This window comes from Musa acuminata, chromosome BXJ2-2 (genome assembly GCF_036884655.1).
Source record: "Musa acuminata AAA Group cultivar baxijiao chromosome BXJ2-2, Cavendish_Baxijiao_AAA, whole genome shotgun sequence".
In the NCBI taxonomy this organism is placed as follows: Eukaryota; Viridiplantae; Streptophyta; class Magnoliopsida; order Zingiberales; family Musaceae; genus Musa; species Musa acuminata.
The window spans coordinates 31239372-31255579 of NC_088339.1; the positions used below are offsets into that span (position 1 = coordinate 31239372).

At 39.6% G+C, this 16208-nt stretch overlaps 3 protein-coding genes across 6 annotated transcripts; all 3 read right to left on the reverse strand.

The window, feature by feature from the left end:
• Positions 1-996: 996 nt before the first annotated feature.
• Positions 997-2264, reverse strand: LOC103975255 (uncharacterized). The gene is made up of 2 exons (XM_009390171.3): positions 1839-2264; positions 997-1765 (listed from the first exon to the last, which is right to left on the reverse strand). Exons 1-2 carry the CDS (start codon positions 2262-2264, stop codon positions 1199-1201), a joined length of 993 nt encoding a protein of 330 aa, XP_009388446.2. The 3' UTR covers positions 997-1198.
• Positions 2264-10677, reverse strand: LOC135584065 (uncharacterized). Of its 4 annotated transcripts, none has more exons than XM_065096755.1 (9): positions 10331-10675; positions 10165-10218; positions 9681-9764; positions 7345-7470; positions 5727-5794; positions 4329-4398; positions 2846-2911; positions 2704-2776; positions 2264-2583 (listed from the first exon to the last, which is right to left on the reverse strand). In XM_065096755.1, exons 1-9 carry the CDS (start codon positions 10616-10618, stop codon positions 2522-2524), a joined length of 891 nt encoding a protein of 296 aa, XP_064952827.1. In that variant the 5' UTR covers positions 10619-10675; the 3' UTR covers positions 2264-2521. The 4 variants fall into 4 exon arrangements, with proteins under 4 accessions (XP_064952827.1, XP_064952828.1, XP_064952829.1 ...); XM_065096756.1 differs by having other exon boundaries at positions 2699-2776; XM_065096757.1 differs by lacking the exon at positions 9681-9764 and having other exon boundaries at positions 10331-10677.
• Positions 10678-11139: 462 nt separating this feature from the next.
• LOC103975253 (BAG family molecular chaperone regulator 7) lies at positions 11140-15392 on the reverse strand. Its single transcript, XM_009390167.3, has 3 exons — positions 14503-15392; positions 13648-13923; positions 11140-11579 (listed from the first exon to the last, which is right to left on the reverse strand). Exons 1-3 carry the CDS (start codon positions 15313-15315, stop codon positions 11379-11381), a joined length of 1290 nt encoding a protein of 429 aa, XP_009388442.2. The 5' UTR covers positions 15316-15392; the 3' UTR covers positions 11140-11378.
• Positions 15393-16208: the final 816 nt, after the last annotated feature.

Below are 16208 nucleotides of genomic sequence, written 5' to 3' on the forward strand. Positions count from 1 at the left end.
GTGCAGTGCCAAAAGAATAAGAGGAGGGAGGTGAGACATCTGCATCGGTGTTATACTGCTTTGCCTTCTCTTCCTCCTTCAGCACCACACTGCTCTGTCTCACCTACCTATTCTTCCTCCTCCAACGCTGATGCAAATGTAGAGCGACCTCAAAAGAGGAAGAAGAGGTAGAGTGGTGTGACACCGACGTAGATGTCTCACATGCCTCCTCTTACTCTTCCCTCCTTATCGTCGACAATACAAATGCCTCACTTACCTCCTCTTCCTCATCTAACGTTGATGCAGATACAGAGTGATGCCAAAAGAGGAAGAAGAGACAAAGAAGTGTGACACCAACGCAGATGCCTCACCTCCCTCCTCTTCCTCTTCCAACATCGACACAGATGCATAGCAACATTAGAGATGGAAGAGGAGGCAGAGTGGTACGACGTCGATGCATATACCTCACCTTCCTTCTTCGACGCTAAACTTCTCTACCTCACCTACCTCCTTTTCCTTCTCCCTCGATGACGCAACTACCTCACATGCCTCCTCTTTCTCCTTCAATGCCGACGTAGAGACCTTACCGCTCCATCTCATTTTCCTCCTCATCGTTGATGTTCAGATTGACATCGATAAAATTGACCATCATGTCGTTATCACTGATCACTGCCACAACAATCACCCATGTCACCATCATTAAAATTATATTTTTACCTATTCATGTACGTATTATAATATTTTCCATCGATAAAATCAATAACATTAAAACAAATATAATTAAATATTTTTTATTTTATAAATATAAATTTTTAATATAAATTTTTAAATATAAAAATCACTAACTAAGTGTAAATCTATAATTAGCCCTATCCACATCCCCAAAGTACCGAGCAAACAATGCCACTTTAAACCACGAGCATTCAAGCCTAGTCGCTCTCGTGCGTGCGAATACGGCGTGTTGTTAAGCCCATACTCTATAATATGTCAGGGATCCCATCTTGTTACATGATGGAATGCACATTCGACCCGTGAATATGTCACGCATCCAATCTTATTATTGCATGATGGTGTGCACATTCGACCCATGAATTCAGCCAAAATCTATGCAGCATTTTACGACGGCAGCTGCTGACACATCAAATCTAGCGACCAACATGATTCGACGAGGAATTGAACCCAGATCTTGATTCAGGTTGGGTGGGCCACCATCTTCCCCTCAACAATCCCCGTGCACTGTCACCCTCCCCACCCACCCCTCCATCTCTTCTTCCGCCCGCTCCTCGCCCCACCCGGAATACACATCCAGGAAATAGAGCATGACCACCAGCACGAAGCAGCAAGACGCCATAGGAATGGGCCCGAACACCCACAGGAACAACGGGAAGGAGAAGTAGAAGGCTCTCAACCCAAGCGACCAGAAATAGCTCCCCCGGTTCAACGCCCTGGCCACGAACTCCGCCGCCAGCGCCGGCGCCGCCCGGTGGCTCTTCACGGGCACGTTGACGAGAATCCCCGCGTGGCTGTAGTACCGGATCGACTGCACGTTGAGGAGGAAGGCGAGCAGGAAGCACACGAGGATGGAGAAGAACTTGATGGAGAGCCCCAGGTCGCTCGTGTCGCCGACCACGAAGCCCCGGCCCCGGAGGCGGCTGCTGCTACCGCCGTTTGTCATCAGCACGACGATCAGCGAGCTGAGCATGATCGCCGTCGACGCCAACAGCGTCGACGCCATTATGTTGTTCCGCAGAGTCTGGACTGCCAACACTCCGTTCTTTGCAGGATCCTGCAGAAAGATCGGCAGCAATCGATCCATGTACATTGAAGCAACAAGCGATGTGAAATAGGGATGTGCTGACCTCCATCATCGTTTGAACCCAAATGCGGCGATTGATGGCGTTGATGCCGATGACAGTGGTGGTGGGATGCCGGGTGATCCGGTAGAGGAGCCATAGATGGTAGGCTACCAATGATAAGAGGCCAAGAGGGACGAGGACGAAGTCCAGATCTTGTTTCTCCATGAGGTTTCTCGATCGGAGTTGCACTCTTGGACGTGTACAAACTGGGAAAGGTAAGAAGGCTAATAATGGAGAGAGGAGGAAACGGGGAGAACAGAGACGTGAAGAGAACGCCAAGTGTCTTGTGGGAAGGGTGCACACGAGTTTGCATGACAAAGAGGTATTCCTTGGACGCCAAGTGTCAACGTCCAAGAGTGCAACTCCAAGTGTACAAAACTCGTGTGCAGAACACAAGGTACATGACATGCCATAATAAAAGACCTCCATTAGAGTAATGATTCCTTTAAAATTAATATTCAAAATTAAATGTTTGCTTTATACTTTAAACAAACATGCATACAATTGTCAATGGTTTTTCAGTCATATGTGAGTGACATCTGGTTGGAAACTTCAACTGGGATTATAAACCACAATGAAAGCTTCTTCCTTCAATTCGCTCTTCTTTAGTTAAGAGTCTCAGTTCAAGAACTATTCAATGAATACCTCTTCTGTTGCAGAGAAGTAGCTGTTCGGTGTGGAGATTCCTAACACTGGCTCAAATATCTGCTCTCTTCTGGCATATTGTCATGCCATCGCCGATCGGCACCTGTTGAATTAATATGGTTTAGTTAGATTCCTAATAACAGAGAACACAAGCAAAGAAATCAAAACAAATCAATTGAAATAAGTCATATAGCTAATGCGAAGGAATTAGAACCAACCATACTAGTGCTGATGCGCTTGTCTTCAAGAATTTTTCTGTTGAAGTTTCTTAGGCTGATGGTCTTGGAATCATTCACCTGGATGGATGAATGGTAGAGTAAACGTTACTATGATAGCATCCACATAAAGACATTAGACTAGCTTACCTGAGGGTCAGCAACTTTTCCATGCCAAAGAACATTATCAATGACAATCAGGCCCCCAATCCTAACCTGTAAGATAGTTTGAAGAGCAAGATTTTTGTGCAGTCTCAGTTTCATCAATCCAAAAACAAAGTTAGATTCAAAGTAATCATTTTTTTTCAGCTCATCCTAACCAAACAGAGATAGAATACATTGAAGCAAAAAATAACCAGAAAAATTCATAATTGCACATATCTATTTGGATCTTCATAGTGTCTGTCTCGTTGGGTGTTCATTTCCAAATTTGTAATGAAAGAATTTTACTCTACACAACATCTTTTTTTTATTTCTTTCATTGAGTAAAGTTCACAGAACATTTGGAAGACCATGTCAGAGCATTATTACCCATAAGGTGATCTAAACTTGCACAACCCAGTTTCCCTTTAAGGAAGATTTTGTAACTGGAGAACTTAAAAAGAACATTTGGCATAATTTCAATACAGATAGTACATCTTAAGTCATTATTTTTCTGATTAGTTTCAGATGATGGAATAGTTTCCAGTCTCGAGGTACCACGTAGACAATGAAGGAGGCAGGGATGCAATGATTTTGCCCTTGAATCCAGAAGAATATCAATGCTAACATGAGGGAAAGGTGTACCTTACATAGGACAGTGCAAGTGTCACCAAGATGGGGAACTAGCATATGTTAGAGATGAAAGAAAGAAACTTAAAATCTCAAATTGTCTTCCTTGTTAACCTAGAATACATGATAGGAGCTCCAAAAGGTAACAAAGAACTTGAAATAGTAAAATAAAGCAAATCTCTTTACTGGTCTACTGATAATATTTTTAACATAACACAACTGTTACCATTTACCATTTCGAACAACTAGGAGCTTTGCGAAAAACTGCAATTCTAGAGTTCACAGCCATGCCATAATCATGTAATGTCATGCACTTCAACCTCAAGATAAATTACAGTTCTTTCAGAAGAACCATCACAGTATGAATTAAGTACTAATACGTGTATAACATCCCAAATCTATCAGAAATCTATGTTGTGTGTGTACAATATTCCAAATCTATCAAGAAACTATATCTCTCTACTACCCTGGAGATGAAGATCATGTATGAAATGATATATCTCAAATGACAGATCTATAAATTTTAGAGTTAAACAAACAAAAACTTCGAGAAAATAGCTATACACTCAACAACTCTTCAAGTTATTTCACTTCTATAAAGTCCTTTTCCTGTTCCTTGATGTGTTCAAGAGGCATGGCAACGGATCCTTAACTAAATTACTTGATATGCATTTCTCTCTTCTTGGTTTGATAGTCTAATACTAGAGCACAGAAATTATCAAAAGTAACATTGATCTTTTTCCCATAATAAAATGGAGCATAACCAAAGCACAAGAATTTTATTCTAAAAAGAATCACCCGGCAACTTCTTAGTTTTTCTTGCGCTAAATATATTACACCACACAACCACACAGAACATTACCAGTTGCAATAGAAGCTCAAAATATTCACTGTACATCCGCTTCTCAGCATCCACAAATGCAAAATCAAAACTACAAAATAAAAAAAAAAGAACAAAAGAGGTTCCATCTCATTAGAAAATAGAAAAATAGTGGAATCTAATATGTACTGAAAAGAAAATTGTTCCAACAATTAGTTTTAAATATATCCACGACATGAATTCCATACTAGTTTATAGTCAAAACTGGCAACATCAGTGTATTTGGATTTAGCTGAATTATGCAGTTTAAAACAAATAAAAAGAACCTACAGGAAATTTTTTGTTTGTACCTATCATAGAATAACTGATATTTAGACCATAAACGCTTTTCTGATTAAGGGAAAGACAATCAAGAAAGTGGAATCAACTTCGGTAGGTAATTTCCTATTCCTAGTTCAAATGTTGCTTGAACAATCAATCTATTTATAGTTTAATGTACTTGAGAGTTGAGAGTACAATATATGCATACTTAACTTTCATAAGCACAATTGCTTCGTTATGATCTTTATAAGCTAGGTAGTAGATAAGGATATTATTGCAATTATGACAAATAAGGATGAAATTTATGTATTTAAGTGGATTTAAATAACCATCTAATGTCATGTTATATTAGATAAGGATGCGCTATGGGAATAAGAAAAATTGACACCTCACCTTACCACTTTACAGTTTGGAATATCTCAATATAGGAGTTCACTAGCGTATATCAATAAAAGTTTATAAAGATATAAGATAGCTACCATTCATGGCTTTTTGTAGGGATGCAAATGAGTCAAATCACTAGCGAGCAGTTGAATGTTCAGCTCGTTAAACACTTGCTCAAGCTCATTCACAAAGGTTAATGAACCAAGCTTGAGACTAACTCTAAAGCTGGATCTTAAATGAGCCAAGCTAGAAATGACAAAACTTAACTCATTTATGCTCATGAGAAAATTTGTTAATAAGCTCATGAACCAAGCTCATCAGTCATCAATAGGCTTTTAAATAGAGGCTCATCCTCTCTCTCTCTCTCTCTCTCTCTCTCTCTCTCTCTCTCTCTCTCTCTCTCTCATGAGGATACATGATGGTTGCCTGGTGTTTTTTTCCTCTTCTCCCGTCTTTCTTGTTATCTTTCTATCTTTTTTTTTTTATTCAAATCAACACTGCCAGCATATCTATGTTATTGTTAACACTCAAGTAATTGAAGTATCAAAAGACACAAGTTGGAGGCCTTCATAATCATCATTTACCATAAACAACCAAATTACAATGATATATTTTGTTAATATGACAATACTAATGCACCATAATTTCCACTAATTTACAAATAAATGTGAAGTAATTTATAACACCTCATGATTATAAGACAGCTTATATTTGACTTTTAGTCCAGTTCCTTACCTGCAAGATTCACCATTTTGGATTAAGGATCTTAATGATTCCACTGCTAAGCCATGTTTGATATCCACCTAAAAATTAACAACAACAAATTAGAATGACATAAGTAGAAGCTTCACATATATGCAAAATTTGACACAGAGGCCACAAAGCATAATATTGTTATGTCTCTAATCCACAAAATATCACCAAAAAGCAAGTAATAAGGTTTCAAAACATGTCTCATCTATCAAATGATATGTCCCCACTGATGCTCAATTCCCCATATATGTGTTTCTTATGTCAATCTTGTAGGTCCACCATTTTATGTTGAAGGGCTAAACTAGCCTGAACTGCATTGCTTCAGTGATCTTAAAGGGGTCTTATCAAAGACTGGATTTTGTCCTTGGGCATGAGAAACTATTGCCCTCTCTCCACCTTTTGCAGCTTCCCATTGCCAGAGAGGGCCACAGGGAAGAAGACACCAAAGGAGATAGTTATGTGAGTTTTTTTTGTAATTGATGGTTATATTATGCCTTTTCTTCAAATTTAAATTTAATTTGGCCCCATGTAACCTGAAGTCAAAGACCTGCTATTCAGAAACTACACCAATTTAAGACCACCATCATCAAACCTCGAACTAAGAAATTCCACATTATTCATCAAATGGGATACGGTATCCATATTAGATTGCAGAAGAATATGCTAGCAATAAATGAAAGAACAAAGAAGCAAAGCAAAAAAATAAGTACCAAGAGAGATGTAATTGAAGAGGGAAAAAGAAAACTCTATTACTATATATTTAGTTGGACTTTACAGAACTAAATAGTGCCTTGTTTAATAGGTAGTGTCAGCATTTGATATGACTAAGAGTGTCATAAAGGTATAAAAAATGGCTATAAGTGCCACTAGAGGGAGACTTGTGCACTAGATTTTAGTATTGGCTATAAGTAATTGTCCATGGCTAGACCAAGTGACAGACCACCTAAACCAGATAGTATACCACCAAATCTTAACACCACCTATTTAATCCTTCTCCATCCAAAAACCAAAGAAACATAGTTCAACACCATTTAAACTGGTGCTAGACCTCTTTTGAACATTAACTGAACCTATTAAAACTAAGACAGGTACAAAAGAAAAAACTAAGAGAGAAGGCTAGGCTTATGAATAGCACACATCTCTTAAATGAAATGTTTTATGATTATACTACAAAAGAAAGACAGAAAGATAGAGGGGGACTCGCCCATTAAGCAAGTGTCCTTTCTGTTTTTCTTTAATAGGTCACCCACAAATATACATTATTTGAGCTCTCCAACACAGATTAAGGAAGACAGTGAATATTAGTACAAATAAAATGAAAGAGAAAACATTGGAGATGAAGACTCACAAAAATGCAATGTATAATCTCAATCAAAGAAACATGTAAAATAACTCGGATCATATCTACATGATCCATGGTTTTCTAATGCTTTGTTCCTTTCATAACATTTCAAATGAAGAGGAAGCAGTAATCTCAGTTTATAGACCATGATAAATAAGAAAAAAAAAACAAAGAGTATTCAAATATTGTGGTAACAAATAAAGAAATGAAAGCACTCAATCTTCACTTTCATGGCAGACAAGACTAGCAGGATATAACCTTGTGAGAAACGCCAGCACGCTCATAATACTTCTTTGCAATTTCAAGGCATTTCACATCTCTTTCACATGCAACTAACCGACCCGATTCAGGTAACACCAGTGCAATAGCTAAAGAAGAGTATCCCTGGGAGAAAGGGAACACAATTTTTTATTAGTCATATCTTTAAAATAACAATCTTCAAAAGAATATTGGTAAATCTTAATTGATTAGGCACTGATGATCAGTTAAGACCTAACTAGAGGTATATAACAAAAAATAGCTTAGATCGACCATGTATCAACCTCTTGCATGATTTTGATTTTATTCTATGATGCTTGATGGCTAATTAGAGGTTAATTAGTGTATGGTCAGGTAGTTAAGTGTCATTAAGGTCTAATGAGTGGCAATTAAGGAAATTAAGCTCATTGCACCACGTTTCAACTTCTTACATGATTTTATAGCTCATTCTAACATGTGACAGCTAATTAGAATAATAATAATAATAAAGCCCTAATTAGGATCATTTTCTTACTTCTAGACCCAATTAGGAGGTAATTAGGAGTAATTTCGGGTTAATTAAAGCATGCTTATTGTTGTTTGATTATGATATTATTGATGGATTAAGGGTTTATTCTTTCATTTTGATGTGATTAAATACTTTTTTATTCCATTTAGACCTAACTAAGAGTAATTAGGACTAATTTATTTGTTTGTTTATGAAATTATTGGTGGATTAAGGGTTTATTCTTCCATTTAATGTGATTAAAGGCTAACCAGACTAGTTAGATCTTCTTCTATCTAGACCCAGTTAGGGGCAATTAGAAGTACTTTAGGGCTAATTACAATATGCTTACTGTTGTTTGATTATGTAATTATTGGTGGTTGAAGGGCTTATTCTTCCATTAATATGATTAAAAGATTATTAGAGCTAAGTAGGGTCTTTTTCCATTTATACTCAATTAAGGGTAATTTAGGACTAATAACAGCACTTATTTCATTAACATACAATTGAGAGCTAACAAGAGGTAATTTATTCTATTGACATTTGTTTGGAAAATGGCCCCAAAGATGCAAAGTATAGACATGCTATTGATACACCAGACTAATGAGCATGGGGGTTGCGATGATGAGGTCGACTCAGACCTTGCAGCTGGCAATGGCATTCATGCCTCCTTGGTGCATCAGCACATGAACAAGGAGACTATGAAACATCAATCGAGCAACTCGAGTATGTTAAGTGACATTTGAAGTGGACCAAGTTAATTCACTCGATCATCCACAGCGAGAACCTCTATCGAGCCACAAGGACTGAGCAGGGCGGCTAGCCAAATGTCCTCCTCCTTAGTTGGGCAAGATAGGTAGCATGAGGCATGGTAGATTACGAGGTTTCATCATAAGACTTGCCAGAAGGGTTACATGATATCGTCAATCTTGATCCTACTACTTGGCCACCACAATTAGCAAAACAAAAATATCAATGATGCATACACAAAGGGAAAGAAGGACATGGGGAAAGCTAGTGTCAGGTGGTTTAACTTCCTCTGGATTCCAGCCCATACAGCCTAAGGTTCATACTACCATAGTATCATGTCATCAACACAGAAGCCAGGCCTAGAAATCCGACCTACTATTTAGACCAGGTGGCCGAAATAAGAAATTAGATCAAATCATTCAAGAAACAGTGAGACCTATATGGTGTTACAATGATGTGTGATAGTTGGTTGGGGCCACATCATCAATTTCCTTATATATTATTGATTTTCCACAAATCAGTTGATGCATCAGACAAAATTCAGGATGCAAACTAAATAGAATGTTTGAAGGACACAGTGACGGTAGGGTTTGATGGACACTCTCTCTCTCTCTCTCTCTCTCTCTCTCTCTCTCTCTCTCTTGATTCAATGTCATTTCTAATGAAGTGAACAGAAGATCTAGTTCAAATTAACATGTTTAAATTCACTTTGATGATAGATCTTTAAGGTTTTAGGAGTTCCTTTAATAATACTTCCAATTTCATTTTTTATTTGCTTCAGTTGATTCTGCTGGAACATGAGGGTCCATACAGCTCAGTATGCCAACAAGATGGCACCCACATGTGACTGAAACTAAAACCATTGCCAATTGTATGCATGCTTGTCTAAAGCATAAAGCAAGCATTTAATCTTGAACATATATATACCAAACCAGCAGCTAATCACCATCTAAACATCAGCAGTAAATACTCGAATACAAGCAATTACAAAGAAAGAACACATAACATCCGATTAAAAGAACTGGACAAAAAATCAAGTTAGTTCCATGTTTTGCATCAAAGCTAAAACTGAAGGCAGCATAGCTATTTAAGGTAACCACACCGTGTAGATGCCAACTTCAATGCACCGTTGTGCCCCAAGAATCTGTACAAGCATTGCTAGTAGTTGGGCCTGATCTGGAGATACCTACTAGAAACATTATTATCTTGAGTCAACAGAATACATGTTTACAAAAGTAACCAATTCTGTGGAGAGAAGTACAAATTTACTGTTTGAAGGTAGACGATGAGCTCTATAACTTTAAAAGTGACATAGCCAAAGACAAACAGTTTAAGACTAATATGCAAAGGAGAAGGAACATTAACTTTAAAGGAATCATTACTCTAATGGAGGTCTTTTATTATGGCATGTCATGTACCTTGTGTTCTGCTAGGTCCAAAAAATCCTATTGCAAAAAACCAACATAATTGAGTGTCCAATAATATGCAATGATACTGCACATTAGTAAACGACCAAAGGGATAACCTTCTCACAGGACAATGTCAGCTAGAACAGCACACGAGAAGAAAGAAGCAAGCACGAGTACCTGCATCTGGCTCCCTGGCATGGTCGCTGTTTCTTCCCTAAGCTCACGAAGGATCTGAACACGTCAAATTAAAACCCATAATCAACTCATCTTCCCACGAAAAGCAATTAGTGGGATAAGAAAAGAAGCAAAGAAAAGAACACAATACGCTGTGGCACGAGGTTACCGGAGGTTCGCGGACATTGGACAAGATGTAGCCGTAGAGCTGAGGCGTGACGCTGATGACCTGCTTCCTCCCGTACTTGTCGTCCTCGGCGACCACCACGGGCGGCGCGGTGACGGTGGCGAGACTCCGGACGGTTCTCGGAGGCGACGGAAGGAAGTGCAGCGATGCGAGCCTCCGCTTGGTGGTGCGGCAGCGAAGGGAGGAGAGAGAGAGGAGGGCGAGAAGGGGCGTCGAAGGGAGCAGAGAACTGCGGAGACGCAGGAGAGGTGGGAAGGGGCGTGTCGCCATGGAATCGCCAACTAGCAAAGTGGAGATAGTGTGGCGATTCGGGCAGATTGGGTCGGGCCAAAATAAGGGTCGAATTAAACGGGTCACGAATTCGATCCCTCAGCCGCTATAGTCTGATTCGTGTAGGGTTTGGTTAACCCTCGAATGGAATGCAACAGTTTTTGGTTGTAAGCAGTGAAGGCAGATAGTGAAATGTCTAAAATTGAGATGCAAACACATCAATTAGCAAAACTAATCCAAAAGTATCATTTTAGTCTCACGAGTAGCAGAGATGAACGGTGTCATTTTGGTCACAATGGATCGATGAATTGGAACTAGAAATACAAATACAGCATTTGGTGCATAGAAGATGGGAGTCTCCCATTTGCAGTTCCTGAGCAAATTGCAAAGCTGTGTGTAGCGAAGTTAACAACAAATATGTTGACAGAATCATAAGGAAACCAGTGAAGGAATTCGCTTCGATGCGAGGGCTGCTTGGTGTTATCAACATGAAACCCCAAAATCCAAATGCAATAAGGAAATGGCCATAAAGAGCACTAGATTCAGGTTGGCTTAGAACACAAATAAGATCCACTATTTAAGTGCATAGAAAGAAGAAACCAGCAAAAATCTAAAGCAGTTCCACCAACCAACATAAAACCAGTATTACAAGACAAGAAGAAGCACAAGTCCTTGAAACCTCTCTAAGAGACCATAATGTCCTCCATGCCTATCAAGTTGACATCTCTAACTGCGATAGGTTATTTCTCCTTGTTCGTAGTTACTCTTGATCAAGCAGCTGAACCACTTCAGCAACACCTACCATCATTTCCTTTGAGATTTGACCAGCCTCAGGAAGATCAAACTTTCTACGCCTCATTGAACCCAACTTCCCAGATGGTTGTGGATCGACCACCTCTAGCATCGCTTCAAGTTCTTCAACCATTGATTTCTTTGCTGCCCGCACCATGTAATCCGGTCCCTAACATCAAGGCAGGTGGCGGATATAGTCGATCGAGCACAAAAGAAAATGAGAAGTAAATTTGCAGATTCAATGTATCCCCTTATATGACACCAATCAGATTCAATGACTTAACAAATTTGCAGAAGATTCAAATTACACGTGCAGATAGTTTTTAGTCTCTTTTAGAAACATGTGACCAAGTATTATGTAACTTCTACTACAGTGCATACAATGAGAAGCACAAATGAGAAGAAATCAAAATAGAATTGTAAGAATACCATTTGTCCAAACCTTGAAGGTGAAAAGAGGATCACCTCAAACTTATTTAAAAGAGTTGCATCATTTAGTGACTTGCCAATTCTGCATGGTGTCAGAATACTTAGCTATGAGTGGTTTCTTAACAGTAACACAATGGTTTTGCTAAAGGCTAAATTCGAAATGGCTTACACATTTATAAGTCCCACCTAAGTTCAAGGCTTGGCATCAGAATATGTCCATAGGCCTCTGATCTAGGGGTGCTGATAAGAATCTAAAGCTTTGTATTCAAGTCCCCAGGCTGGATCCAGACCTTCTGCTCACATTAGCACCACCTGCCTACCTGACTTCATCTGGTCATGAAGACCATCAGCTCTCTCCTCCCATCACCACCTACCTCCACTGCAATCTATCTCTGCAACACAATGATCATGGCCAGATAACCTACTATCACACTGCCCGTTCCTCATTTCATCACTACAATAACATAAACACAATTGCCATTTGGTGAAAACGAAGTCCTTTAATTGGCCAAAGCAAGGCCCGAGGTTTCTTGTATCCAAGTCAGCCTATACATACACACAATTGTCATTTGGTGAACACAAGAATAGGCCAAACGAAAGTATGCCAACTTATGCCTGCTCTGTTAGCTGCCTTAAAAATTGGGATGGACAGAATATAGAATTATTTATTGCGACAGCACAGTCTGATGACATACCCTTAAATCCATAATCCCTCACGTTTGAGTATATTGCACTGTAGAACATTGAAAATGTATTAAACCTATATTACTTAACATCCTTATCAGTTTGTGCATCAGTCCACAGTTCCAAGTGGTATAGATAACACAATTATTGCGTAAATCATCAGCTTTCAGATTGTAACAGTTGTATACCCAAGAATACCAATCATAAAATGCAAAGAGTACAACATTGCACTGACTACTCCAATAATTTGCAAATTCAGACAAAACATCATCCTGAACCAAGTAAGATATCACAATTGCCAACTCATAAACCAGCAAGATGACACTACAAAATTTTGGGAAACTCCATAGCGTCCAACCAATCATCATGCCAAACCACCAAAGTCTTGTCACCTAGTTTCTTAATGCTTGGAAGGATTATCTGCCCACCTAATGTTTGATACAAGTGCACTATTTTGCACTGAACAAAATCTACACCTAGTCCATGTTGCCTGTCTTTTGATCAGATTACCAAGGTTGGTCCAATAAAAGTTGACAGACATTTATGGATACTATTACAAACTAAATCAAGAACTCAACCAAATACCTCATGATCATGTGAACCTCACCATTCCACTCAAACCAAGCACTTATATATGTGAATTCTCGATTTTTAGTTTCAACTCAAACTTTGATAGAGCTACAAGGTACTATTGACTGCCAAAATGATCTTTTTCAACCCCTTATTTACTTTCTTCTTTTCTTTTTCAGATGCATAAAGAAGCTCATAAGCGAAATCTTTCTATTTTCTTCTGCATATTTCTGATGACTTTGTATCCTGAAGGTGCTTTGCCACTAAACCCAATAATGAACTATTCATAGTGGGGGCAAACATCACCTTAAAGACAATGATTTTTCACAAGTGGAAGCCTTATAAATTTCCCTACACAGTAGGAAAAAAAAAACAAAGATGAAGAAGAGAAGACATAAATATATCAAAACCATCATGGAGAATAAATTATTTTAAAACATTAAGGAGTAACCATAAAAGACTATGAGAGGAAAAATAAAATCTGTTCCGATAACATGTACCACGAGACTATCATTAGAGATAAATCATGAAGTTTCTGCCACACTATAAGTTACCTCAATGGCGTCTACAGTCAGGAGGAGAACAATAATTTTCTCAGAAAACCTTTGGCACTCTTCTGCATCCTTTGATATGCGTCTGCGATAAGAGAAATTATAGAAGAAAGCTCTGATCTCCTTCAATCTGGCTTTGGCCACTGCCAGCTCTCGAAGGCAGCGAAGAATCTGGGAGCGGCGAGCCAGATGAGACCTGAAGGTCACTTGGATCAGCAATGCAGCGTCTTGTGGTGTCAGTTCTTTTTTTTTCCCCTTGTTGCATCTCTTGGTAAAAGCCTTTCCACCATCCACAAACTTAAATCAGCATCAATACCGATCAATAATCTAACGCGTACAAAATGCTCAGTTGCAACAAATACAGAATGAATACTAAAACTGGCCGGCCAATCATATTACCGACCACTAGAAACTAGAAAGCATAACTTTTTTAATGCAAGCTACTAAAAACACAATCCCTCATTTGCAAAATTAAAAGCCGAGAAGAATCAGCTTTAAATTCATAAGGATGAAAAGCACCCTAAGTTTGAGTCGGACTATGCATTGTTATGTGTAAAGCTACTAAATCACCCCTCCTATTTTGAACTAAGGACTACAAACATTAAGAAAAGAGAGAGATTTTGGAATGCCTATAGAATATTCTAAATGAGGAAATATGTATGTAGCAGTCTGTCAATGTAATGCTCTACAATGTTCTTAATGAACAGGAGAACTGAAGTTTTACCTCAGAAACAACCCAACGATATCCAAATATTTTCTAGACAAACGCTAAGATGGGATCAGAAAGACCTTAGAAGCAACTAAACCTCATCCAAAAGTCTATTATCAAAAAGATCATCAATGAGAATGATCTGAGACCTTTCTGATGGCGATGGCTCCAGGATTCTTCTCTTCAATCTCCACCACATGGACGGTTCCTTCCTTCGCTTTCTTTTCCTTCTTCTTCTCCTTCTTCGCCGCCTTCTCCTCTTCGTCGTCGTCACGAGGCTTTGTTGAGGACGCCCACGTGTACGTGCGGCTCAGCGGCGAGTCCTTCCCCTTCCCCTTGAACTCCGTCGTCCACTTCACGTTCCTCTCGCCGACTCCTTTCCCGTTCGCCGCCCAGACGAACTTCCGATCGAACCCCTCGTCCTCTTCCGCCCCCTTGAACTCCGCAGTACACTTCAGCGCCCTCTCCCCGCCCGCCTTGGCGGCGGCCATCCACTTGTACTTTCGGTCGAGCCCGAGCTCCCTAGGCCCGTTGATCTCCGCCGTCCATGTGTACTTACGATCGAGATCCCGGCTATGGGCCCGGCCGAGCCCGAGCTCGAGGGCGGTGACCCGATCACTGAGGTCCCGGAGGCACAGCTCCGTGTCCGCCGGCTCGCGGAGCCCCTTGAACGAGGCGACGGCAGAGCGCTCGAAGCCGAAGGGGTCAGCGGCGGCGAGGAGGTCGAGGGGGGCGGTCAAGGGGGATGGGAGGAGGCATTGTGATGGGAGATCGACAGGTGGGAACGGTGAGGGGTTAAGCAGGTCAAGGGCGAAGTCTAGGGAGCGATGGTGGTGATGGAGCTCGTCCACCAGCGCCAGCGGTCGCGACAAGGGAGAGGTGAAGGTGGAGAGTGAGGATTCGAGGTAGGCGAAGGAAGGGAGGAGGGGGTCGAAGAGATCAAACGGGCGGAATCCACTCATTGTCGTTGCCTTGGTGGTGGTGGTGGTGGTGGTGGTGGAGGAGGGGATGGGGATTTCTGGGCTGTTTAAGAGAAGAGAAGAGGAGGTGTGCGGGTTAGGACAGACTTTGCTGAGACGAGTGCATTTCTGTGGGACCCACACATTTGTCATGTCTGAAATGAATGCTCCCTTAAAAGACTTCGGAATCGGAGAAGTCAAGAATTCGGACGTGGAAAGGTAAAGTGAAAGTTTTGGGTATCGAATTGAGTGCAGCTATATATCGATAATTACTGTTATGTCTCATGTTCTGATCCGTATGAGTTTGATAAAATACTTACAAAATAATTAGTTTTGTAGCATTTTCAAAGTCAATGGATAGAATCAAAAGGTTTAGTCAGAAAATATACAGTTTCTTAGATTATCATCTTATTGGGACAAAAACTTTAATTAGGCTAATCAAGCATTATATAGATATATCTTCAGTTGATAAGATTTAGTTAGTAATTTGTAAGGATGATTGATACATAAATAGATTTTTTATTTTTTTTGTTATGAAGTGAGGGGTCATAAATGACGGTGGATGTTTCGAGTTTAACATATAGATTACTTATTATCATGAGTATATTATCGTAATAAGTAATTATTTCGATGAAGGTTGTACTTTGGTAGTTGTTATCTCCGTATCAACTTAAGTATTGAAACGATCGAATCAAAAATTTTATATTTTAAACTTTTACAAAGTCTCGATAAATACTTGTAGATCGAATAATTTCTCATAAGTGATTTCGTTACGGACTTCATCAATAAATTCTCCTATGATCATTTATTATATGCACCACGCTCTTATTGAGTTGAAATCAAGTCATTCCTTCGTCTTTTTATCAAGCAATCAACTTTGAGATTAACAAGTGATA

Bases quoted from the DNA above. Each gene is read 5' to 3' on its own strand.
- LOC135584065 (XM_065096755.1), bottom strand. From the start codon at position 10,618: ATGGCGACACGCCCCTTCCCACCTCTCCTGCGTCTCCGCAGTTCTCTG. The intron at 4,399-5,726 runs GTAAGGAACTGG...TTTATTTTGTAG, and splicing joins CAAAATGGTGAATCTTGCAG to TTTTGATTTTGCATTTGTGG. The intron at 2,584-2,703 runs GTATGGTTGGTT...TTAATTCAACAG, and splicing joins AGACAAGCGCATCAGCACTA to GTGCCGATCGGCGATGGCAT.
- LOC103975255 (XM_009390171.3), bottom strand. From the start codon at position 2,264: ATGGAGGTCTTTTATTATGGCATGTCATGTACCTTGTGTTCTGCACAC. The intron at 1,766-1,838 runs GTCAGCACATCC...ATCTTTCTGCAG, and splicing joins GGGTTCAAACGATGATGGAG to GATCCTGCAAAGAACGGAGT.
- LOC103975253 (XM_009390167.3), bottom strand. From the start codon at position 15,315: ATGAGTGGATTCCGCCCGTTTGATCTCTTCGACCCCCTCCTCCCTTCC. The intron at 13,924-14,502 runs GTCTCAGATCAT...GATGGTGGAAAG, and splicing joins GAGCCATCGCCATCAGAAAG to GCTTTTACCAAGAGATGCAA. The intron at 11,580-13,647 runs GTAACTTATAGT...CCTTGATGTTAG, and splicing joins TGACTGTAGACGCCATTGAG to GGACCGGATTACATGGTGCG.